General features: G+C 31.4%; 3 protein-coding genes across 3 annotated transcripts; all 3 read right to left on the reverse strand.

The window, feature by feature from the left end:
* Positions 1-550: 550 nt before the first annotated feature.
* LOC132716235 (uncharacterized) lies at positions 551-15,219 on the reverse strand (the record flags this gene model as incomplete). Its single annotated transcript, XM_060699471.1, has 9 exons — positions 15,185-15,219; positions 13,597-13,681; positions 13,272-13,362; positions 12,705-12,953; positions 12,150-12,377; positions 4,744-4,842; positions 3,910-3,975; positions 1,008-1,205; positions 551-700 (listed from the first exon to the last, which is right to left on the reverse strand). Coding segments are annotated over exons 2-9 (1,113 nt in total), but the record flags the coding sequence as incomplete, so codon positions are not given.
* A 236-nt stretch (positions 15,220-15,455) lies between these two features.
* On the reverse strand, positions 15,456-19,786 carry LOC132716253 (CD109 antigen-like). The gene is made up of 6 exons (XM_060699491.1): positions 19,580-19,786; positions 18,526-18,686; positions 17,891-17,916; positions 17,437-17,590; positions 15,946-16,016; positions 15,456-15,665 (listed from the first exon to the last, which is right to left on the reverse strand). The coding sequence occupies exons 1-6, from the start codon at positions 19,630-19,632 to the stop codon at positions 15,456-15,458; spliced, it is 675 nt and encodes a 224-aa protein (XP_060555474.1). The 5' UTR covers positions 19,633-19,786.
* A 478-nt stretch (positions 19,787-20,264) lies between these two features.
* On the reverse strand, positions 20,265-24,869 carry LOC132716242 (complement C3 alpha chain-like). Its single transcript, XM_060699482.1, has 7 exons — positions 24,710-24,869; positions 23,478-23,540; positions 23,144-23,256; positions 22,524-22,671; positions 22,260-22,365; positions 21,080-21,186; positions 20,265-20,348 (listed from the first exon to the last, which is right to left on the reverse strand). Exons 1-7 carry the CDS (start codon positions 24,761-24,763, stop codon positions 20,331-20,333), a joined length of 609 nt encoding a protein of 202 aa, XP_060555465.1. The 5' UTR covers positions 24,764-24,869; the 3' UTR covers positions 20,265-20,330.
* Positions 24,870-25,771: the final 902 nt, after the last annotated feature.

Consider the following 25,771-nt stretch of genomic DNA (forward strand, 5'->3'; position numbering starts at 1 on the left):
CCTTTCTGGAATTTTCTTAGTTAATATATATAAATTGACATTTTTCATTACCTTTACCTTTTAAGTCATCAGTAATCTTTAAGTCATCAGTTACCGTTTAAGTCATCAATATATTTGGAGTATTATTCAACTTGGAAATTAAGTGATTTATTGGAGCTTGGATTATTTCAAAATAGATTAAATTATTCTTGTGGATTTTATTGTGGGAATTTATTCTAAAGTGTTCTTGGATTTAACTTGGATTTAAGTGTGCTATTCCAAAGGATCATTCCAGGATCAGACTAGACATTTAAGATTTTCATTTTCATTTGGACTTCAGGTATTTGTAAACATAATTTGTTATTTTATTTTTCTTTGATAATTTTTCTGTAATAAATTTGTTATTGTTACAAGTTTGTTGCTGGCTTTTCTTTCTCGTTACGCCTGGCTCGTAACAATATATTCAAAAACTACCATTGTAGATAAGGAAGGAATCATGTTGCATTCTTCATAATATTGTATTTGTTTATACAATTACAGCAAACAGTGTTTTAAAGGAAATGGTCAATACCTCATCCAGGAAAACATCGTTCTCTGTTCCTATCAGTCTATTCTTTTCATCTTCAAACATCAGATAAACTGTTGAGTTTGGGTCAGCACGAAGGTCTATTTTCAACTTTTGTCTAGGTTCCAGGGAAGTTGCATTATATGTGACGGAGACCTAAATATATTTTACTGCAACAATTGAACAACTATTCTATACTAGTGGTGCCTTTCTTTTGCCATTAATACACGTAGTTGTATTTAAGGTGTATGAATTTGTTTACAGAACAAATGTATGAAATTAAAGTATGACAAATAATTTTAAATAAAATGGTTATAAAACAACGGAAAGCAAAACAAACAATACTTATATATTTATCTATTTATTTGTTCATCTGTCACTCTCATTACTTAACCTTTCATTGAGTTAAAATGACAAATGTGAACTAGCTTAAACATGCTATGATAAATAAAAGTAAGCTTACCTTGTTTTTACAAGGCGATCCGTCCACTTTAAGCATAATATAATCTGAGAGCAGGTGTCCAGCTCTAGTAAGATGTGTAGCAACAACGTATGCTTGAGGCACCAAATCTCCAGTTATCTTCAAATCTAAGTAAGACCGTTTCGTATTATTCACCAGGCGATTCAAGAAAGTCTGCCGCAATATTCCTCGAGCATAAATCTATGTACGACAAAAATATATGAATTGAGCATTTATTAACTTTTTAAAGCCGTATCTAAAGCGTGCTTAACCAAACTGAAATGTTTAAACATAAACTTGTCTACTTCATATTTTGATATAACATGGCCTATCGTCGTCGTAATCTGTTAAATGTTCGAGTCATCAATTCTCGTACCAGTTTTAAAAAGACAAAATATGCTAGACGTTTAAAATTGATAGAAGTGATATTGTATGAAGATACGGAATCCTGTAAGGGAGATTGCGTCCTCGCCCGCACTCTTTGGTACACCGTATATTTATTGCATAATTATTTTTAACATTATACAGAAACACTTGATATTTTGTTGCGTATTTTCATTTGGAAATATACTGTATATAATACTGCGATCGTGATAATTGTATCGATTTATAAAAACTCGAGATACACCGCAAACGTCGTTATTTTATAAACAAATATCTATGTATCATTGAAATTATTTCAAAGCTTGGGGAAAGGACGTTAAAGCAAAATACAAATCGCGCTATTTATATAAAGAATTCCAAATCGAAATGAATAGGTGCAGCCATTTTCTTCCGCGAGGGATGAGGACGCGATGCTATCTAGGCCGATTTGTGCCATTTGTGTTTTAAGCCCCACGACCCCACCAAGCGAAAAGTCGGGAAAAAAATGGTAGAGGCGCGGAGCGAAAACACATTAATTAGCGAGAGCGCGGGGCGAAGTTTAAGAAATAAAACTTTGTCCCACGGTGGCGCGGAGCGAGATTTAAAAAAAAAATATAACTTCGCCCGCGCCCCCGCTAATTAGCGTGTTTTTGTGCTGCACCCCGCCGTTTTATGTTTTAAATCTCGCTCCGCGCCCCCGCGGGGCAAAGTTTTTATGTCTTAATCTTCGTCCCGTGCCTCGCTAATAAGCGTGTTTTCGTTCCGCGCCCCCGCCATTTTAACTTGTAAATTCTCGAATTTTCGCTTGGCGGGGTCGCGGGATAAAAACACGCTAATTAGAGGAAGCGCGCGCTTCGTCCCGCCACCCCGCTAATTAACGTGTTTTCGTGCCGCGACCCCGCCGTTTTATTATCTTAAATCTCGAAGTTTTATTTCTTATACTTTGCCTCGCACCCTCGCTAATTAGCGTGATTTCGCTCCGCCCCCCCCCCCCCGTCCGCCATTTAAACTTGTTAATTTTCGACTTTTAGCTTGGCTTGGTCGCGGGGCGAAAACACGAATGGCACAAATCAGCCACGATACGATGCCCCTTACAGGATTTCGGAAGTCACCAAGGTATTTGCCTATATATGATTTGTACAAAAATGGTGTACTGCATAAACCATCGCGCTACGGGAGGTTGACAGCAACTGTTACTACAAGCTTACGTCTATGAATAGGTTCAATCAAACTGAGCTTGCAATATATTTAACTTTACCATGTTTGGCATTTTTAGACTTTTTTTAGCAAAATACGTCATTTATATCTGAGAAGGACTAAGAACATAAGTAATGTAAATTCAAACAAGTCTTTGAAGGCACATTCGGCGATGTATTCATGATGTTCAACTGCATGCTTCACACCAAGGTTATATTAATATGGACACGGGAGCGCATCATTGAAAGCCATATGTCATAAACGATTCATTTTGGTTGTGTTTTGCATCGCAATGACACTGTACACGACATATGACGACTTTCCAGCTTTACTACTGAAGGAAAACCTCAGGTGCGCCACTGGCTATAAACATGATTTGTGAATATGCAGAGGGGAGACCGGGGCAAAATGAAACTAGAAACAAAGTGAAATTTTCTATGAAACTTTTTGAGTACGCAAAGAAAGGAAAAAGAGATAAAAAAAAGAAATGTTCAAAACACACATAGATTTAAAACGAACAACTGACGAAAAAAAAGATAAACGGAAACCGTTCAAGCTTAAGCCAGCAGGGCCTTTTTATATGCGTTGATGATTCCCTTATAGTTACCCAAGTAAAGTATGATTACTATAATTATCATAAATAATGCAAAAGGTTAGCTCTTGGCTCTTGGCGAAAGCTCTGGGGCATCTAAAGATAAAAAGTTTACTGTCAAAATTATGACTCTGATTATGACAATTTAAAGGTTAATCTTTGATCTTACCGTATTTAAACTATTGATGAAGCCTTTTTATGACATACAAGATGTTACTTGTACATAAAGGAAAAGACTTCACAGTTTTTATTTGATATGTCACACAATTTAAAAGTATTAGAATCCGAAACGATTAGTGAACAGTGGTATGACTTTAGTCCTAAAATTCTTTGTTATTAGTGTTTATAATTTATTTTAGAATCATATAAATTCCATAAAATGTCATTATCGTTCAATTTTGAAATTTTGTCTTTATTATAATTACTGCTTCACTTTGCTCACCAGGGCAAAGGGAAACACTCCATGTTTACTTTCTAGACTACAATTTCAACTAGTTTATGTACCGCTTTATATATTTAGTCACAACTGAATTGAAGAATAGACGGTGAAACAGGAAAATAATTAAAAATCGAGCCGGTCATATTCAAAATAACATCACTAATCGAGAAAGTGTTTTATTTTGCCCCGTTCTCCCCAATAAATTGGTAATGTTTTATTCTAAAATATGTTATTGAGATACAAAGCAATCAAAATTGTGGAACAAATGTTTGCCCTTTCAGATTTTTGCCCAGAGTGTGTTAAAAAACACTCACCTCGTATGATATCAAACCAGTGAGCTTTTCAGTTGCTTCTGTCATTATGGTAACATTTTCCCCAACCTTTTGTTACAGATGAAAACAAACGTTAGAACAAGGGTAACGGCGACAATAAATCTAATTTTTGACTACTATTCGGTGCATTTATAAGTATATATGAGAAAAGAAACGTTTATTCTTTGGTATTTAAAGTTTTATCACTTAACCATTAGAGCTAGTAATATGTGAAGATGATGTGAATATCCAAATCTAAATACCTCTTTAAAGCGATATTCATAGCGGACAATATTCACCGAAATCATAATACAATGAAAGTATTATAATTATGACCAAACAAAAATAATATTTTGAAAATATTTCATTCAAAGTTTGCCGTTTTCCTTTTTTTCACACAAACAAATCCTTAATAGTCGGACGGAAAGCACAGAAGTTGTTTTCCTGTTTTCGATTTTTATATCCTTTTCTAATGCGTGTCAGATATTAAAAACTGTGCATAAGAGTCAGAAACAAAACGCCATATTATATGAATTATATAACAGCTACATCTCTGTTATTTTCTTTACGTAAGGTTCTTTTTGATTGGTTGCCTATATCTCGACCTAGTTTGTTTACCTATAGTCGAGGTTAATGTGATTATCAATAGCAACAGGATGAAAATGGAAATCATATAATAAATGTATTAAATCTATGGTGTCTCTTGTAAAAATCACTATTTCAGTACAATGTGTATGAACATAAAAACTAAATAAAGATTTGTGACACAAAATAATAAAAAACAACAAATATTAGAATGTAATCCGTTAGAATCCGTTAGAATAAATCTATACTTACTCGAGCGTGAATCTGTTTGGCATTCATCCGCAACAATGGAACTGGGTGGCTTGAGACAGAGTAAAGCTCCATATACGAGTTTGTCCACCCATAGTTTAACTAAATAGAGTTTAGAAATATAACTTTAATGTTGTTGCTTTTATAATAATAATAATAATAATAATAATAATAATCTTTATTTAAAGAAGGTAACACATTAAGAAAATACAAAAACAATCATATATATCTTATTTCCAATGTGGCCTTCTGAAATAGAAAACAACAACAAAAGAACAAGCACAAGTGGAAAAATGAATGTATAATGTGTAATTTTAGAATAATACAACTCATATACTTTCGACAGACACTCAACAATTTGCTTAAACATATACGTATATTGCATCATTCGTTCATGCATTCGTTCGTTTGTTCATTTATTCATTCATACATTCATATGAACATCAAGATATATTTTGTATTTTTCTTTAAAACATTTAAGGTTATCGACATTACGAATATCTAAAGGTATATTGTTCCAAATGTTCATGCCATAATACGAAAATGTGTCTTTAATATAATTTGTTTTAAGTCTTGTCCATAATACAATATTTTTTCGTGACCTAGATCTTAAGTTATACATTTTGTTGTCTGATAAAATCATTCGTTCTGTCATATAAGTCGGTGCCATGTTATTTTACGTTTTAAAAACAAGCACCGCCGTGTGGTATTTACATCTGTCAAGGAACGGTAACCAATTAAGAGCTTCGAATAGCTTCATTGACGGAGATCTTTGTGGTTGCTGTAATATGATTTTAGCAATTCGTTTTTGTAATTTACAAACATTATTTATGTATTTTGTGCTTCCTTTACCCCATATAATACAACAATAGTCCATAATTGGCAATACATATGCATTGTAAAACAATAATTTCATATCAAAGTGCAAAAAAACACGAAATCTTTTTAATAAAGCAATTTTTCCTTTAAGTTTTTTACAAACATAGTCAATTTGCAAGTGCCACTTTAAGGTGTTATCTATACAAATACCCGGGACTTTTGGATCAGTTACATTTTCAAGAACTATTTCATTTATCTTAACATACAATTTTTCTCATTATATTTACTTTTGGTCTCGTTTCTATCACTATACATTTCGATTTTTCTGGATTTTAGGCCATATTATTGATTTCGCACCATTTCTCAATGTTACTGAAATGATGTTGAAGTTTTACTTCTACTTTTTTGATATATTTTCTGCGGACTCATAAAGAGTAGAATCGTCTGCGTATAAATCAATTTTTATATCGTTACCAATGATAGCTATTTTTTATGTATATTAGAAATAATAAAGGTCCTAATATTGAACCTTGAGGAACACCGGAAATTATTTTCATTGTCTGAGATTGAAGATAACCTATCTTAACCAGTTGTATTCTGTTAGAAAGATATGACTTGAAAGACTTAACGGCATTTTCAGAAAAATGATAAAGCTTAAGTTTATGCAGAAGTATTTCATGATAAACCAAATCAAATGTTTTCTTTAAATTTGAGAATACAGTCCATATATTTTTTCCACTGTCAACATCTTTTAACCATGTATCTATCTATTAAACTAATGAGTGCAGTAAGAATTATTTTTGCGAAATCCTGATTGTTTGTTATGAATTATGTTTTTTTTTAAGAATGAGTGTATTTGTTTGGCAATATGGCGTTCAAATATTTTGAATAGTTGACATAATTGATATCGGTCGATAGTTATTTGCTTCATTCTTATCCCCCGATTTAAAAATTAGTATAACTCTAGCTCTTTTCAAATCATCTGGGAAAATATTAGCTTTAATACTACTATTGATAATTGATGCAATTACTGATGTAATATAATCTCCACAATGTTTGATTATGTTTGGCCCAATTTCATCAATATGAATGTTAATGCCAATAAACGTAATGTTGTACACTTCCGACTTAAATCTGAATTATGTACCCAATTTATGTTTACTTGCGGAACGAATCAGATTTGAACTGTTGATATATATACTTACTTAGGCGTAGTACTTAATGAACATTTAGATTATGATATTACTGTAAAATCTGTTGCCCAGAGTGCCAGTCGTGCTTAAGGATTGCTAATTACCAAATGCAAAGCCATTAATTGGTGGTTTACCATACGATGTCTTTACAAAATTATACGACACCGTCGTTTAGCCAGTTATTAATTACAGCGCTCCATTATGGGGTTTCCGGTCATAATCTTGTATCGAGGCTGTTCATAACAGAGCTATGTATTTCAGTCTTGGTGTCGGGAAATATTCACCTAATGATGGTATAGCAGGCAATATGGGTTGGAAACCCCAAATTGTCCGACAATGGAAATGTATTTCTTTATACTGGTCTAAGCTATCATGTATGAGTTCGGCAAGAATTAATAAACGTTTGGCACTCTGGTCTTATAATTAAGCTAGTTGCTCATGTAGAAACTGGTTTTTTCATGTTAGAAGTTATTATGATGTCAATGATTTACATTTGTACACCAGTTTTATCAATCCTATACCTCGTTCTTTTGTCCATGATGTTGAAATGAAAACATTAAATAATTGTATAAGTATTTGGTATAACAAAATCAACAATGTTGTTGGGCCCTCTGGTCGTGGACGTAATAAGTAACAAGAATATAGTTAATTTAAAACTGTGTATAAAGTAGAAAAAATACTGTAAACTTGAATTGTTCTCTTTACAATGATATAAGGCGGGATTTGTTGGCTAAAGCATGTTCCTTAAATAACAGCTTTTCGACACTGCCTGATGATGACAAATACTGTTTTCTTTTTTCAAACATAGATATGATTCGTATTTGTGCCAAAACCTGTTTTAATATTTTACAAAGACACCGGTTTTTATTATGTTAATAACTTCTTATTCATGTAAATATTTATATCTTACACATTTGTATGCAATACTGCAGCTATTCTTATCAGCTATTCTTATTAGTTTGATTTTTTAACTGAAATAAAATCGTTATTTTAGTTATTTTTATACGATTTCTCAGTTTTAATGTTGTATGCTTACTATCTTACATTGTTTCTTTCAGGTATTCACGATGTTTTCTTTTATACGTCTATGTATAGCAATGGTTTCTCTGTTTTATCACGTAAACGTGTTGTTCTAATGATTTATGCATTTATATATATATTTATATTCTATTATATTGTGATATAGATTTTTCATCTCTTATAACTCCATGCTGGAGTGGCATTGTACTTTTATGCTGTAACTTTTGAACATTGTGTATATGTCTGTACAAGGATGAGATGTAAATAAAGATTACTACTAAATAAAGAATACTACCCTTATCCTGTAGATTTTGCTAATATTATTTTTTTTCAATAATCAGTTTTACTTCAAACGGTGTAATTAATCCAATATTAAATCCATGACATATTAGCTTTTGGTCTAAAGTTTATTTCAAGTGTGAACAATACAACTTTTTTATATAGATTTGAAACGTCCTTTAATTTTTTCCATTAAAATTCCGGGTCTGTAATTTTTAATAGCATTATTAAAGAAATCTCTTTTACTTTTTTAACCATTGATGATATTTAATTTCTGAGCAATTTGTATTGTTCATGTTTCCCTACTTAATGACAGTAATCGCGTTCATGTATAAGATATTTTATCTCATCAGTAAACCATTCCGGCCGGTGATCCCGTTTGATACGTTTTTCTTTTATTGGTGCATGTTTTTTCAGTATAGTATTTAAAATGGAGTAAAATAAGGCAAGAGATTCATTCGGATTTATTATGTGCTCGACTAATTCAAGATCAGATAAAGCAAGGTCTACCTGAAAATCAATTTCATTGGAGTTTTTAAAGCATCCATATTTAATTGAATTATGTTCATTAAACAATGGGGTACATGCTTTCGTTGATCGTGAAATACATATCGGATAATTATCACTTAATGGGGTATGAGAAACACACTGTTTGTATAAACATGATCTTTAATTTTTTGGGTACGTTTGTTATCCAAATAGGATCTGTGATAAGTTCTTTCAAACCATATTTCGTTATCAAAGCACCCAATTTTGTATTGTCATATTTTTTCTTTTTATTCATTGGATAGAAGTTTATATTAACACCCTCTAGAATATGATATTCTATATTTGATGTATCTATTATACTTAGATGTTTCTCAAGATTGATGTACACTTGGTGGGCGATATATGAAATTTAAATGAAAGGTTTCCAATTTGGGTAAATAATTTCCAACCAAACAGATTCTAATTCGTCTGTTTCTATATTGTAACGGCGCCGATATGGCACCTTGTCAGCAAAATGTATTACAATTCCCCCTTTGTGACCACTTTTACGGTCCTTTCTTTCATACGTGAAATTGTTTGTATTTAATTCATCTCCTGTTGTATTATCACCAAGAAATGTCTCAGTAAAACCGAAAATATCAGGCGAATTTGATTTGTTTAATAGATTGTATTTTATTGCGTCCATTTTAGGCATTAAGTGATTTACGTTAAGGTGTGCAATATGCAAATCTCGTTTTTCAAATTTAAAATTGAACAATTTATTATCTGGAAAGTTTGATTTATGGACCGTGGCATCATAATATATCTTAACATTATGCAGTACTTTGCAGTTATATTTATAATATCCGTATTTAATTTATGGTACTGATTGTTCAAAAGAAACGAATTGATTGTCAGATGCATTAGCGACTATAAATTTCCGTTCTTTTACTATCAAATCGATAATTTTTCGCGTATTTAAACATATGTGTAAAATATCAATTGTAGAATACAACATAAAATCATAACATACATTATAAACTAAATAAAAGAAGGTTTGTACATGCCTCCTTTCAAAAGCAACCATTTTGTTAGGAACATATCGAAACCGACTTTTTCTTTTAAAGGAATTAATTGAAAGTTCTTGTTTGTGACTGAGATATTACTATATACATGTATTTATTTCTTATTTGAGATATATCAGATATGTTAATGTAATATATATGTACAAGAGAAAAGTCAAATAACCTACATTTGTAAAACTATTTGTTTTACTCTCACATATCTCGTTCCAGTATTCTGTTAAAATACAATTGTTACTGTTATTTGAAAAAAGTATCATTTTAGTATTCTATTTCTAACAAAGAAGTCTTGTTACGTTCAATTAGATTGTTTATGTATTCATTGTTCAATTTATTCAACGTTTTGATTTTTTTTGCTATCCTAGTTTTTAGAGTGTCTGTCCGCATTATACTAGTTCAGATACTAACAGTCTTTAGACTTGTGATTTATTCTGCCGCAAGTAAAACACTAATCAAAGCCTTTCCTACCTCCGGTTCCGCCATAACGCATTTCACTGGAAAAGTCGTTCCCGTTGCTCCGCTTCGACGAATGCTGCCACTTTCTTGTCAAGTTTTTGTTCATGCTTCTGGTTTTATCTATTACTGGTGCGCGCATATCGAGAGGATTGTTGTTCTATTGTACGTAGCATTTTATTCATTGCCAGAACTAACGCAGACAACCCCTCTGGCTTAAATGGATACCATCCCTTACAAATTGGTGTTTCGCTACTATGCCTTTACCACAGATAAATCCGCTGTATATGTCAATCAGTGTAGCATTATTGTCTAAACACATCTGTGACAGTTGTGTTCATTCAGTTGAGTAACATTTGCATCAGATCTTAGGCATACAGTATATATATATATATATATATATATATATATATATATATATATATATATATATATATATATATATATATATATATATATATATATATATATATATATATATTGAAAATATTGTGTTTTTCAAGCGACGTCAAGTCAATTATTAATTCTACCAAAGTCGATGTGAGTGGGATTTCGGACGCAACGTCATTTCCTCCGACGTAGATAACAATGTTGAGAAATTCCCTCAAATCCCAGTTTTTCAGCCGTAACGCTTTGTCATGGGCGGTGCCTCCCTTTACATAATATGTATCTACGGTATCATGTAGACCTTGTCTATTTATTGCTTTCATGATAGAATCACCGGTAATAAGCGTGTTTGTACGTTTTGGACTTGTTGATTTTTCTGAACTTGGTGTCTTTATCCGAGTGTCTTCCGGTGTAACAATAGTATCCCTCTCTACAGTATATCTATCACTTGATTTCGGATTTATATCCTTTCTTTGTACCGATTTTAAGCAATAAAAATATGACTGAAGTTTCCTCCGCATAGATTCGGCGAGTATTTGGACATCTTCCTCAATGTTTTTAGAGTTTTGCAACAGCGAGTCAAAAGAGTCCTTTGTCTTTGAGTTAACTAACGATACCTGTCGTCTAATACTTACGATTACGCCTTTAATTGAGGACATCTGAAAATTTGTCTTTTTAATATGACGAGAGAGCGTTCCATTTATTTCCAATATTTTATGCTGGATGTTATGGAGCATATTTGTCATTAAAGAGTCTTAAGTATCCGTATCAACTCGAATGTTACTCGACTCCAAAGATTCAAACTGAAATTCCAAAGCGCAATCTGCATCTTCTATTTCACATAGTGTTTTAACCGCTTTATCTATGCAAAATTCGGCTTCTTTTGTAAACATATGGTTCAGTATCATCGCCTTTATTTTCTGATTAAATTCATTTGAATCATAGCCTTCATCCGACAGCTTGTTTTCAATAAATTTTAAAATAGCTGAGAGGTCAGAATCAATGATCTGTTGTGTGTTCTTCCTGTTTATTAGACAAGATGATCTTGTGTGATATAAATTTAATGTGTATGAACAGGACTTATCTTCTGATGACACATTATATTAAGTTTCAACAATATATTTTAATATATTTTCAACTATATTTTGCTTCTTATCAAAAGCTGAAGTTTTCTTGGTTCGACCAATCATTTCTTGATCCGAAAAGAATATTTCCTAAGTTTACTTAAATAACTCATAACATACCAGTGTTTATTTCCAACTTAATTCTACCTCCTGTAACTGCACTGATCATTTCTTCCCGTTCTGTAGTATTCAATTTATTCTAAAGCTCATTTCATAATCCCACTGCTCCCGGGAATGAATTACTAAATCTTTCTATCGTTCATTTTTTTTAGAATTCTGTCAACACTTTTTAAAAAAAATGTTTTTCTCCTGATATCAATGACATAATATAATGAAAATTACAACATCGTGTCCAGATTTTTTTCCTTATCAAATCCGTCTTTTTATTGAAAATCACTGACGTTAAATAATCAATAGATAAAATTATTGTTAAATGCGATGTTCCGCTGTTAAACTTATTTGAACTTGATTTACAGAATGATGCAAAATATGTGTATAAGACTCAAACCGTGAAATTGTATAGGCTAAATAAAACAAGAAAAAAGTAACAGGAGGGTCCAAAGTTCAAGTATTTTTAGCTTTACCTCGAATTGTATTTTATCAGTGTGAACGCTAACAGGGAAATTTAAAGCGCCATATCCGGACTCGTCAAACGTAACAGTGAAGTTTTTCATGACAGTAGTCTGTATGTCAAGCCATTTTGTTGGTGGGTTATTGAGATTACATTGTTTTACTTCAGCGGTAGTCACTGTGGGTACCACGTTGATAGTTCCCGACGTACGTACTGGTTCATCACCATAGCCAACAAATATCTACCAAATGTTATAAGTTGTCATTTATGCAACACATGTCAGACTAAAATATATTTAAGGAAGGTCAGTATCAGTGTTATAAGTGTAGCACCTGTTACCGTTCAAATTATTTGGTAACAGACAGTCCTTAAAAATAATGGTGATGTTTATCATATTCCTTTATATGTATGAGACAGGAGTATCTTTCACTCCAAGTATACTTCGGACTTCATAAGTTTAGTAAGGCAGGAACAAACGATTAGCTGTGAAATATGTTCCATTTCAGACTTTAGAGTAACATAGTAATAAAAAAATCATACGCTTAAGTAAATGACGAAAACTACTTACCGATGTATGATATGTTAACCCAGGCACGAACGTGTCTCGTTTATCTGTCTTTGTAATAGTAATAGTCTGATGTGGTGTAAAAGATGAAGACGAGTTTGAATCTGAACTAAATTTAAAATCTTCTTCTGCAGCGATAGTGAGAGCAGATGCATTATCAGTCACCATGGCACGAACTATTATTGGGTTGTAAAAGTCTAGATTTCTTCTCAAGTCCGCCATTGGAATGGTAAAGTTTACTTCTCCTCTAATCTAGAAATAAAAGCAACACAAACAAAATCATAAATATAGAATAGCATTATAGATATTATAAACTATATGCTTCATGCAAACGTAATTCATACATATTTCAACAGAAGTGTTCGATACCCTTCGATTAAAGATAAAACAAATATGTGCTCTTGGCAAACAGAGTTTATCAGCACATCAAGGATAGATACATATATCAAATTATGCATTTAATCAATCACTACTCGATTTTAGATAATACTTGTGCTAACGTTAAGTACCCCGTAAGCAACAGCTATCAACAAACAAATAAATCAGATTGTTTTTACACTTCTTGCTTACCTGTTTCCAATATTCAACGAAATTGGTGAGCTGGTTTTTGTTGTAGATTTGAATTGTACAATTACCAAGAACGTCGTTGTTGAACGTGAATCTGAAAAAGGATTAGCACATGGCAAATGCAGTTTCAGCAGTTATTTTCACAACGATAGCACGACGGTTTAAAAATTAATTTCATGAATCATTTGGCATAAAATAACAGTTATTTAAAAAAACAACCTTGACATGGCGGACAATAATAACAAACAAAATAAATAAATGAATAAATAATAAGCTCGACATCAAACAATAAAATATTGATTGTCTTTGTCTAAAAAAATATACGTACCTTGCCTTTACAGATAATTCGAAAGAATACATGGTCTGCTGAATTCTTTTTTGTAAAGTTATCTGTACGCTAAATCTTGGAACAACTGCCAAAATAAATGAAATGATTTCATTTACTTCTGTTGTTATTACGAGCTATTCAAATTAAAAATAATTTTATTTTACATGTCAATTTTAATTGGTATATCGGGAAGAACTGACTACCGATTTTGCCAGATATATCAAATTTATTTAGGTAATATAAATATTATCTTTCGTAACCTGCCTATGTACAGATTATCAATAACAGTGAGGGTATCGTAAAATTCAATTAGTTTATTTGTATTATTTCAGACCTCTGGAAGATAGAACAAAGATAGCATTCAAGTTAAGCTGTGATTTATTTGCATGTAATACAATGACAGATGTTTTCAAGTGAATTTGAGCAAAATAATTGAAATGGCAAGTTTTTTATGAATAAACTTTGAGAAATAGAGTTGTACAATATGTACAATTGAATTGATTTTTTTTTTCAAATGACAATGTACTTTGTTAACAAAAATGTTTCTTTGTTTAAAGATCTTTATAAATGATAATGATTTCCATTAGCTAGACATGTATATAAAAAACATCAAACAAACATACTAAATATGCCTTTTTTGCAATACCTATTACAAACAACTAATTTTGTAAATTATGAAAGAAATGAATGTATTATTTTAACATCAACATGTAACATGAAATCAATGCTGTTGTAGACCTGCTTCGAGCCAGACTTTATACGTTCTATTCACTCTCACAGAATTCATAATGCATTTCATGAAGTTCAAAGGGCATGTTGTATTATCTAGCAAACCTAGTCTCAGAGATAAAACATCGAAACATAAGATTTGTTGGTTGCTTTCATATTTCTTTAATGTACATGTTTTTATTTAATTTAATACGTGTTTGTATTCTAATTTTGTAGTAAAAGTTCAAACAAGTGTTTGTTGAATCTAGATAAATTAACAATGTTCATCATTTTTGGTTAATATGGTGGCTGATTTCTGCCATGTCGTGTCTTTATGTCTTCGCCCCCCCCAAAAAAAAAAAACGAAGACGAAGAAACGATAAGTGAGCATATTATCGTGTCTTCGTCATCGACTTTTGAGGAGCGAAGACAAGAAATGACAGAAATCAACCACCAAAGGTTAATAAAAAAAATCTAATTTGATCTCATTTCACCAAACATAAAGAACTTTATAATGATTTATGATTGCTAAGAAGACTTTGTTAAAAGTTTAAATTGACCAATTGGACAGAATGAAAATGCAACACAGACACGATTTTGAAAAAAAAAACATGATGTGTGTTTCTTGAACACATATAATATTAATATTGCAATGTTTTTCATAATGTAAATAGTTGAAATGATAAAGTGAGTTAGGATTTTATGTTCCTCAGTCTAAGTGATAAATTCTAATTGAAGTCCAAAACTATATATTTGCCTTAAAGACTTATTTGTGTTCAATGATCAAATTTGAAAGTACAATGATCGCAAGTCATCGTAAAAGAAGTTTTTTTTTGCATAGCTTATTGCGTTAAAGAAGCAAAGTAATACAATACCATACCATAGTCATTTACTTCGAAATCCTTTGTCAATATCTTCCTCTGAAAACATTTAAATTTGAATTAAAGCAATATCTATCAAACAATAAAATATATTGTGCATTTACAAATATAAGATATTAAAATATCACTATTCAAATACTATTTTCTCGTGCGATTACAAAACTTTTAGTATCCTGCAGTAAACTGCAAGGTCGACATATAGGTCGGCCTGTCTGAGGTTACATTGCGCATTGATAAGCTAACACTGAAGTTGTGATTTCAAAAGTTAAGTCATTTTAATGAATTTAAGGTGATATTGTATAGGTTCAACTTGAACCATTCATAACATAATGTTTGATGACAAAGCTCCGTTACCACGGCATCGACTTGAATTGTCCATGTACCAAAAACAGGTTCGCGACTCAAAGTCAGTTTACCAGAAACAACTCCATCCTTTGTTTTTAGATGATCAATGACTTCAATCTTGTTGCTTTTGGCATCCTTTATAAAACAAAATATAAGTATTAATACCGTATTAGTGTTTCGGTATTAGATGTATATATAGACGTTTTTATAAATACTCACAAAGATCATGATTCAATGCCATCGGTTGCTATGAACTGTGACTGGATGCAGGGGACAAAAGAAATACAGCTAGTGTATAGCTCATAATTATTCAATCTAATTTCTTAAAAAAGATGGATTTTAAACGTAAAAGATAAATATGTCAAGGAATTAGCATATCTAATCTTTTATTTGTCAAAAAATGTTAAATACTTACAAAGACAGTTATTGTGAGAGGTCCCTTATAACCGAGCAAGTTTGGATGAAGTAGTATAGCACGATACTTTACTGAAATGAATTGCAAAAAATGTGTGTTTTAGTGAAAATATGTTATTTTTTATAGTTATGATTACTTACTTCTTTATTGTCACTATGAAACCTTGCGCCTGAAATCATTTTTATTACTCAATTTATGTACATTTTGGCTTTCTTTAACATATTAGAATAGAAGTTTTTTGTTTGGCTGATACATGTTAACGGAAAGTAAACGGAAAGTAATTGAACAGTAATACTCTTGCTTGTTTATGATGTTCTTTTCGGAGGAGTGAGTGTATTTTGTTTTAGTTCGATTCCCTGCTTGTTGTATGTTTACATAAATAATTAATGATTTAGTTAAAAAATTCGCGGATTGGAAAGTCCGATGGGGCCGTAAAATCCACTAGCCGACTCTTAATCTTAAATAATTGAGGTCATTATTAGTGTCTAAAATGGGATTAACAATACGCTAGCCTTATATATTGTATTGGTAAGTGAATTGTGATCACAATTCAGCAAAACATTTTCTCTATATTTTTTATTTATATGTGTACATGTTCGTCTTCATTTCTAAACATGTCGTTAAAAGGGTGGGTATCACACTATTATACTTTGTTTTCCTCGACTAATAGTTTTCTTTCGTCTGTTCCCTTCAGACGTGTGAAAAACACAAACTAGACGATAATTGCTCAGAAGCGCGTGCCATAATGATGATTATGTTTGTAACATGTTTAGCTGTTTTTATAAAGTTAATCTATTTAGGGTGTTGATTGACTTATGTCCAAAATGAGTGAATTATACGTTCTTTTTAAATATTCGAACTCTGTATCAATTCATTATGATTTTCAATGTAAATGAAATAGTGATTGCTATATTGACATAGAGTTCTTTTGATATTTATAAAATAGTAGTAGTTTACTTAGTTTGTGTTTTTATTGCTTTATGGCAATATTCATAACAATTCATTACTTCCTAACAGGTGCCCGTAAAATTCGAATATATCCGGTCAAGTAGCTTTGCATGAACAACGTCTAAAATAAAAATTTCTCTCCCAATTTATTCGCGAAATCGTGCGGACTTATTCGCGCAAACAAATATTCGCGCTTCGTGGCCATCAGCGAATAAAGCGAATATTAATTGGTCGCGAATATTCGTTGGGTTACAGTAATTTCTTTTCCAAATTACATTTGTATTATTTCTCTATAAAATCTTTTCTTACAGAAGTGTAAGAAAGTATTAATAAATTTGCAATAATATGTCTTTTATAATAGCGAGGAAGGGCTTAAAGTGAGATAAAAAAATGAATATTTTAGAAATAAGAAGCGGACTTATGCTACATAAGACATATTGGTGACCCCATGGAAAAACCAGGGCATATTTTATTTGTTAAGTGCAAAAACAAGATAAGAGTATCACGATGTCCGCATGATACCTTATTTGTACTCCTTCATACCTTCTTGTCCGGCTGAATAGCGTGTCTTATCAGTTTGGAGAAACAAAAACAGGTTATTCGCTTCGTAATTAACTTTTGATTCGTTCTTGAAAGTCAATCCCCCAGATCCAGTGATAGATACCATATATTGGGACAATGGCAAACCAGCAGGTACCTGAAAAAATGTGTGGCAATTTGTTTGTCACTTTAAGGATGGCATGATCAGTTTTGTCAAAAATTAATGACGATTACGACAATCTGGGATGATATCACTTCAAAAGATTTTTTTTTAAATATGTATAAACTTCGAACAATTTTCGGCAGTTCAATAAGTAGAATTAAGGAATTTTGATACAAACATATTTACAAGGATTTGATCGATAATCAGATAAACTAAATTCTATGTTAATATCCCTACTGGAAAAAGTAAAGATTTAAAGATTTATAGACAACAAATGCGTGAGGCACTGTTTACCTTTATAGCCAAAGTACTCGGAACACCTAGAAATATAATGCAAAATACATATGATAAAATCCTGTAAAACAAAGCAAAAAAAATAATATTTTAATGAACTTCAAGTAAGTATATTTTACATATACGTCAGCCCGCTTAGATCAAATGGCAGTTCATCCAGTTCGTAATGCTCAATGGGACGGGGAAATGATGCTTTTTCTCCGACAGTGTTATATTGCTGTTAAATTGGTAATTTCTGGTAATTTATACATGCAAGCCAGTTAGGTGGACCGAAAGTCAAGGTATGATAAAAATGTTAATATCGGAATAAAAATTAAACAAACAAGTATACAAACAATTTCAAAGAAGCAATCTAATTTAAGAATATGGGCTTTATAAAGTTCTTTTCTTTCCCTTTTGGACAGTTAAAATACTAGTACTTAACTATTTCAAAAAGTGTAAAATGTTTGACCATCAGTTAGAAACAGTGAGACACACACACACGCACGCGCGCGCGCGCGCGCGCACACACACACACACTCACACACACGCACGCACGCACACACGCACACACGCGCGCACACATCTTTTACAACTCCCGTGCAGTTTGTTTTTTTAATTTGAAAATAAACGAGTTTTAAAAAAGATTATAATACCGTTTGCAACTTGCTTTGCGGTAGACGATATTTCCGAATTGTTTTGGACAAAGTGTAAGGACGCCAAAGCGTTAACTGTTCCAGATGCTCCAAGGACAGTGATCCTTACATCTAGATTAACTCCCGGAATCAATGAGTCCGGAAATGTAGCTATATATGACCTGAAAAAAAGGAAATGTCATGTATCAAAATCACTTTAAGTTTTCCTGACATCTTATGAAGAATACTAATTGTTATTATGATTCTAATTTTCATTGAAATAAAATCACAATACATCTAAAAAGTTTTTTTTATTGTTTTTGTTATATAAAGAATATTGAAATTCTGTCCATAAATTTATGCAGTTTCTATATGAGTTTTACAAAAACTATTACAGGAAGGATCGGTTTCTGCGCTCAGGGTAAAAACCTTAAGTTCTGAAGGAAATAAATACAATTATATTTTGATATAGTAATGATACTAATATTAGAGTACGCACAGATTTAAAAATAGTTAATTTCTTCCTTAGAATCACGCAAATTTTACAGGATTGACAATTTCTTTTTCTCCGTGAATCAGATGAAGATTTTCTGACATTCATCAACAAATTAAACTTGACTTGCTTCATACTAAATTTCATGTTAACGATATATAATATATAATAGTTAAACTAAAACAATATTACAAAATTGCACCTTGTTCAATTTATAATGGCTCTCGTAGGATAAGATGTTATTTCACTGTTTGGTGAAGCATTTAGTGTTGCGGATTACAAGGCGTTTTTAAACTAATTTTAGGTGCACAACCATTCATACTTAAGTGTTAATTTGTCAACTGAGTGCAAGCTAACTAAATGTATTAATTGTTTGGATTTAACAATTTGGGTCACTAAGTCATGAAAGTCTCTAGACTTTACATGCAAAATCGCAAAACATCAATTTGACTGAATCTGTGTCAAGTTAAACTTGAAAATGTGACATGACATTTTAGCATCTGCTACTGTTAAAATACGGGTGTAATTAAATCATATTATTTATATTATTCAATTATATAAATTCTTTAGTATATTACATACCCTGCATCTGAAAATGAAACTGCCACGCCGAGTATAAAAAGTTCTAAGAGCATTTCACGTGTATTACTTCACCTCCGCTAGTAGCGACGACAATGTTACTTAAATCAAAACATTAACTCCCATACAAACGACGACTATTACAATTTTGAAATGTTATTCTCCTATCATTGTATAACAGTTAATGGTACATCCGGCTCAACTAGGGATTGAGATAAGGAAAATATGGGCTACATTGAAATTGATAAAGTCACGATTTAAACATTTTTGGTTATTTAAATAATATTGTTTCCATTGAGCCAAGCGATTACATACGGTCCATTGGTAACACGATGCATACAGTTGTATTGTTAATATGCAATGGGTTAACTTGTCATTTCTTTAAACATGCTTTAAAAGCCAAACAGTTAATTACTATGCTTTTACAGTATACTGTATCTAATTTGTAAATCAAAATCTGATTACTGCGCTAGTTAGGTCGATCACACATAAGGAGCTACAATAATTATTCATCGCCGCGTTATCTCCTTCTGAGAAATCATTACTTTTCATCTGAGTGAATTCTCATTTTCTATGATTTACTTTTTGTTCCTGGAATATATCGAATTTGGTCCATTTTTAACATGATAAGAGCCTATTTCTGTGTTGATAATCATCAGATCAAAGTGAAAAAATATACAAAAACGACTAGACTGCATGTTTATTAAGATTTGACCATTAAAGTATATCTCAAATAAATGCATGCCGATTTCGATTATTTTCCAATCCCAATCTGTAATAGAAATAAATTTTTATAGTTCATGTTTAAAAATAAAAATCATTTAAAAAAAATAATGAACAGCTTTTCCGGCATTCTCTGCTGATTGAACATCGTTATCAATCAAATTGCAAGGAAATGCAAATTGCTTCAAATATATAGAATTGACTAAATTTCTTTAAAGTCCTAGGTTAATATTCTCTAGGGAAAGCCAATAAATTGATTTTATTTGTTGATTTAATTATAGGATTGTTTGTTCAAATATTAAAACTATCCTATTCACAAAATGTTTAAGTATTTCATTCGAAATTTCAAACCGTGGCTATCCTAACTTTAAAGGTTACAGACTTAAAACATATACTTTGATTGCAATGCAAATTTCGGGTATTTTTTTTTAAATATGAGAAAATCGCATAGAATGTAGTTTGATATACAAGAGAGAATTACAGAATTACAAAATACTAAATAAAATCGAGTCAGAAATTGTCAACTTTTTATTTTTGTTTTCATTTCCTTCGAGAGATTTACCTTTTTCAGAAATCTTTTACCTATATATATATGATGATATGGTATGTGTAACTTATGATACGGGTAACCGCATACTAAGAAGTTTTGTCCATATGAATGAAATTATAAAATTAGGATATTTTCCGCGGCTAATATAGTAGAAAGTATCAAATAAATTATCATTGTTTATACTTATGTTATTTAATCCGAAATTTGTTATACTCGAAAGAAATACTTACTTGAGAGAAAGCCGAAAATCCTGTACAGAATAAGCACAATGGACAAACATCGCATATTTTGGCTCTCTTCAACACGTCTGACTCATAACGTGCAATGGCTCGCTGATCTATAATATTATCAACAAACATATATTACTGTATGCCTTTGCACACATGCTTTTCAGACAATACGAGTCAAGTTGTGCAAATGTGAAAAAGTCTAGAAGTCTAAAGAGGTAAAGGCTTCACTACTGTTCGTTCTAATTAGTTTTAATAAATTCAAAATGTTTTATGTTTAAATGCCAAAAGTAATTTTAAACTATTCAAAAGAATTTTCAAACAACAATTTCTAAACCCATGACGACCTCGCTGCAAATTATTACAGAACAAGTTTTTTTTTTATTTGATGATTTGCAAATAACAGGAGTAAAACGTGAAATTTCCGAGAAAATATGCCATTCCCTTGATTCAAAAACAGAAGTAAAATTATTTCAATACCTTACTTTTATGGCGTAATGAAATGATAACAAAGGAAACTACCACATTCTTTAGTTCATGAACTTTTAAAAAAAAATTTTTTTTTGATTTTGCTTGGCCTTTGCATAAAAAGATATAAAAAAGATATTAAAGATCTGAGGAAATTTGATCGAATTCGATAATATACAGTATGAAAAAAATAATGTTGTTTTCTTCCATATATGATGTTGAAAGTAAGAGAAATTGATATGTTAAGTTCACATAGTTGTAATCATTTCAACGTATTTACACATTTTTTGTTTGTTTTTATTTGAAGATAGGTATCAGATAAAATTGATTATAATTCAAACAATAGATAAACAAAACGAGAACAGATATACCAATGTCACTTTGGAAATTTCCAACAGAATTAATTAACATAACTCGTTATGGTTGTTCAATTAATAGATAACAGTAAACATTCGCAAAAAAAACAGCAGAAACCTTAGGTCCGACTAAATTTTACAAAAACAATAGGAGAATACCAGAATTTAGATATAATTAATTCAAATTGAAATTTTCTTTTATGTTTTCCGACAAAATAAACCGTTGGCTTTCGTGTTGTAAAGTGAAGATATTGATACCTTTATCTAATTTTAATGATGAATTTTCTGTAATACATTTGCCCCTGGATAATACGGCAAATTCTCAAAAGAATAGAAAGAAAAAAGGATTATTGTCTTACTAGGTTCATAATAGTCGTATACAGTAATGATGCCTCCCTGGTTTTTGACAACGGGTTCGGACCTGTCAAATTTCACTTTCACTACCGTCTCGCTGTTCTGTGCAATCTATAAAAAAAGAACATACCACCTTCTATTTAGAAGCTTTTTCTAGTTCTATATTATTATTTCTTAAATATCAATTATATTTACAAACAGATCGCAGCGATGATTTCAACACAGCAAAATGCAAATGCGAAATAAGTTTTAAATCAAACCATTTTTACCCCAAAGAGATACACAACAAGTGTCCTTCCGATGCTTTCGTGTTTCATAACTTTAGATTGTTTTATAAAGAAATCATGGTCAGCAACAAATCCAGTTGGCATTTCAATTTCCATCAGAATCATTCGACTTACATAAGTTCCATTCCACCTGAAAACATTCATATAGACAACTAAAAAAGAAGAAAATAAACGGTTTAAAAGTTTATGAATTTTCAATACAGGGCGAACAATTTTTTAATTCTAAATTTTAAAATGTAAACAAAGCTGAATGACTAGTATATACCAAACAAAAACACATTTATTAAACCTGACAACATCAATAAGAAAAAAGATATAGTCATTGATATAATCATAGATTTGTCATCCCTTTTGAGAGCTAGCAATGATGACACTAAACCCTATGCCGTCATAAGGTAGCCATGCCCAGGATTTGTATTTGAGCAGCGGACAGAGTATATTTTCTTAATTTTTAATACTTTAACCCTGAAATTGAGCGTTTCAATTTCAAAAGTGTCACAGTTTCATATGGATAAAGGTTTTAAATATCAAAAATCAAAATTTCTCGAATCCTTATCCCAGCAAACACTCTTTTTTAGCGTTTGCTTACTATTCGGTATTACCTAATAACGGTTTTCAAGATCAGTGTATTTAGCGAATCTTGCTCAAAATCTGAAGCCACAGCGATGAAAGTTCCATTACTGCTACTACTGTTAACATAGTATGATTGAGCAACCTGAAAATAAAATCTTCGAAGTCATAATTTAAGGCAGTTAAGGGCTAGCAATTTTGAGCTCTGAGTTAGTTATCTTTACACAACACTTCTTGTATGAAAAAATGATGCAATATATTCTTTATCGTTTGTTGTAAATTGCGCTGTATATTCATTTATAATTCATGAGACAAAGCTACATTAAGAATTGTCGCAAAAGTGTAACCGAAAAATAAAATGCTCACGTCAACAACAGCAATTCCTTCTCCAGCAGCCTGTATCACTACATTCTGTAAGTTTGCAGGCATCTGTAATCGTAGAAGTGAGTTTAATTTGTGTATCAGAAGTGTGATTTATATCAAACACATAATTTGTATCATACTCTTATATGCTTATCACACCTTGTTAAAACGATTCATCAAAAAGCAAGAATAATGTTTCTTTTAAAGTGCATACACAAGATAATTCAATTTCGAATAGTTTTCATGCTAGAGACATGCTGATGGTGGGATACAAATCGTGTTCCATTATATCTAAACACATATTTACTGTGATTTTATACCTATTTTATTTCAGTGTGATTTTAACCCCCAAAACTCCTCAACAACAACAAAAAAATCCAAATAAATCAGAGTCACACTGTTATATTTCCAAAGATAGGCTATGTTATCTAGACAAAGTGTTTTAGTTATTGATACATCAACGTAAATTAATCTTAAATAAGTATACATTCATATTTATATAATAATGCAAATGGCTTTCTCGAATTATGATTGGCTCAAACACTAATTTATATTGTTAGTTATAAAAAAAATTTGACCAATAATAGACGGTTGTGTGCATAACGGGTCAGGTTATATTAAAGAGCCATAATTTAACCTATAACTAAATTATAATTATATCATTTATAACTAAATAATTATGCAGCAAACTTTCAATTTTTAAGAAAAACTGAAATGACTTTCTAAATTGACATCAGCGGTGTATTTAGTTTAAATAAACGTCACGATTATCAAATGAAAAGCAATGTTACAAACATGCAGTATTATAATATGCCGTATATACCGTAACCGCATGAGTATTTCTGCATCATTTACGGCTAACAACGCGTGCGCATTTATAATACAAAGTGAAAAGTTACACTTTAATGATTATCATATACTTGAATGTTTTTTTTATGCGCACTGTTCGTTGACATTCTATGCACTTTTCTGCGCGTGTCTTTTCCCCGCCGCTTCAATGAAAACCATCGAATGATGTTATGATGTTGTCTGTTTTCTCCCATGAATTTACCGCCAAAATCAATTTGCATTATCGTTAATTCGTTATATAAGTTGCTGACAGGAAATACGACAGCAAATAGCCTGACGCGAGGCTCTAGCCATCAGTAACTTGTATAACTTATAATATACACAAACGCCCATTTTATTCTCCTCGCTAAAATGACGATCCGCAATTTTGTCATGTAATGTATTACCTCGATCTGGTGCACGGAATCATATTTCATTTGAGTTATATTAAATGAGTGCATGAAGCCAATTCCAAAAACATTGATTTGTATCCCCAACTGTTTCGTAACATGTGCTTGGTTAATTCCGTTTTCTGCAAGTGCCTGTATTGCTACAACTGTGTCCTGAAAAAAAAACTTGTATCTATTATTAATTGTACCTATTATTATAATTTGTGATCATGAAAAAAAGCTTAAATTAAGGATAAAAACATCTAAAATAAATTTGAATTATGACACCACCCACTTTCATATATTTGTATTTCAAGTATATTTGACTGATACAGCACAATATTTCATGGGTAAAATTAAATACAATTTAATTAATTTTATTTTTTCAAAAAAAGCCAATACATCATAATAAACGTGTCAAGGTACTTCCTCTAAATGTTCTGCACGATCATGAATGGCTGTCTGTTAAAATTAATAAATTAAACGAGACTTACCTGGAAGTTGAAGTTCAATTATTATTCTACTGCTACTGGACCACAGGGTTTAATGAGATGAACATATGATCTTATCAGATGACCAAGCAGACTTTCAGAGCATACATAATTATGCAAAATGCGACAATGGCTTATACATATGGGAGGCGTAACCGGGTGGGCATTAAACCCTGTGGTCCAGTAGCAGTAGAATAATAATTGAACTTCAACTTCCAGGTAAGTCTCGTTTAATTTATTAATTCTACTGCACTGGACCACCTAGGGTTAATGAGATTTTAGAGACCATGCTCGCATTTTGATAAGTCGTTTAAAACTTCATAACCAAGTACAATGATTACGCATTCAATCTACGACTATTAACTTTTCAAAAACTGAAAATGTAATGTACAAAATAAAAATATGCAATTGCCATATACTAAAATTGCTGTAAAAGTAACAAAATTCATTATAAAGGAATACTATTCCCTATTTGTACTGTGCGGGAAACGGTCATTAGGCTTGACCCCTGCTGCAATGTTTACATTGCAAAATTGGATACATTGTATTGTTAATTGTAAACGAAATTGCCAAACAAGTTTGACCACAC

This window comes from Ruditapes philippinarum, unplaced genomic scaffold, assembly GCF_026571515.1.
Source record: "Ruditapes philippinarum isolate M1 unplaced genomic scaffold, ASM2657151v2 ctg13071_1_1_1_1, whole genome shotgun sequence".
Classification (NCBI taxonomy): domain Eukaryota; kingdom Metazoa; phylum Mollusca; class Bivalvia; order Venerida; family Veneridae; genus Ruditapes; species Ruditapes philippinarum.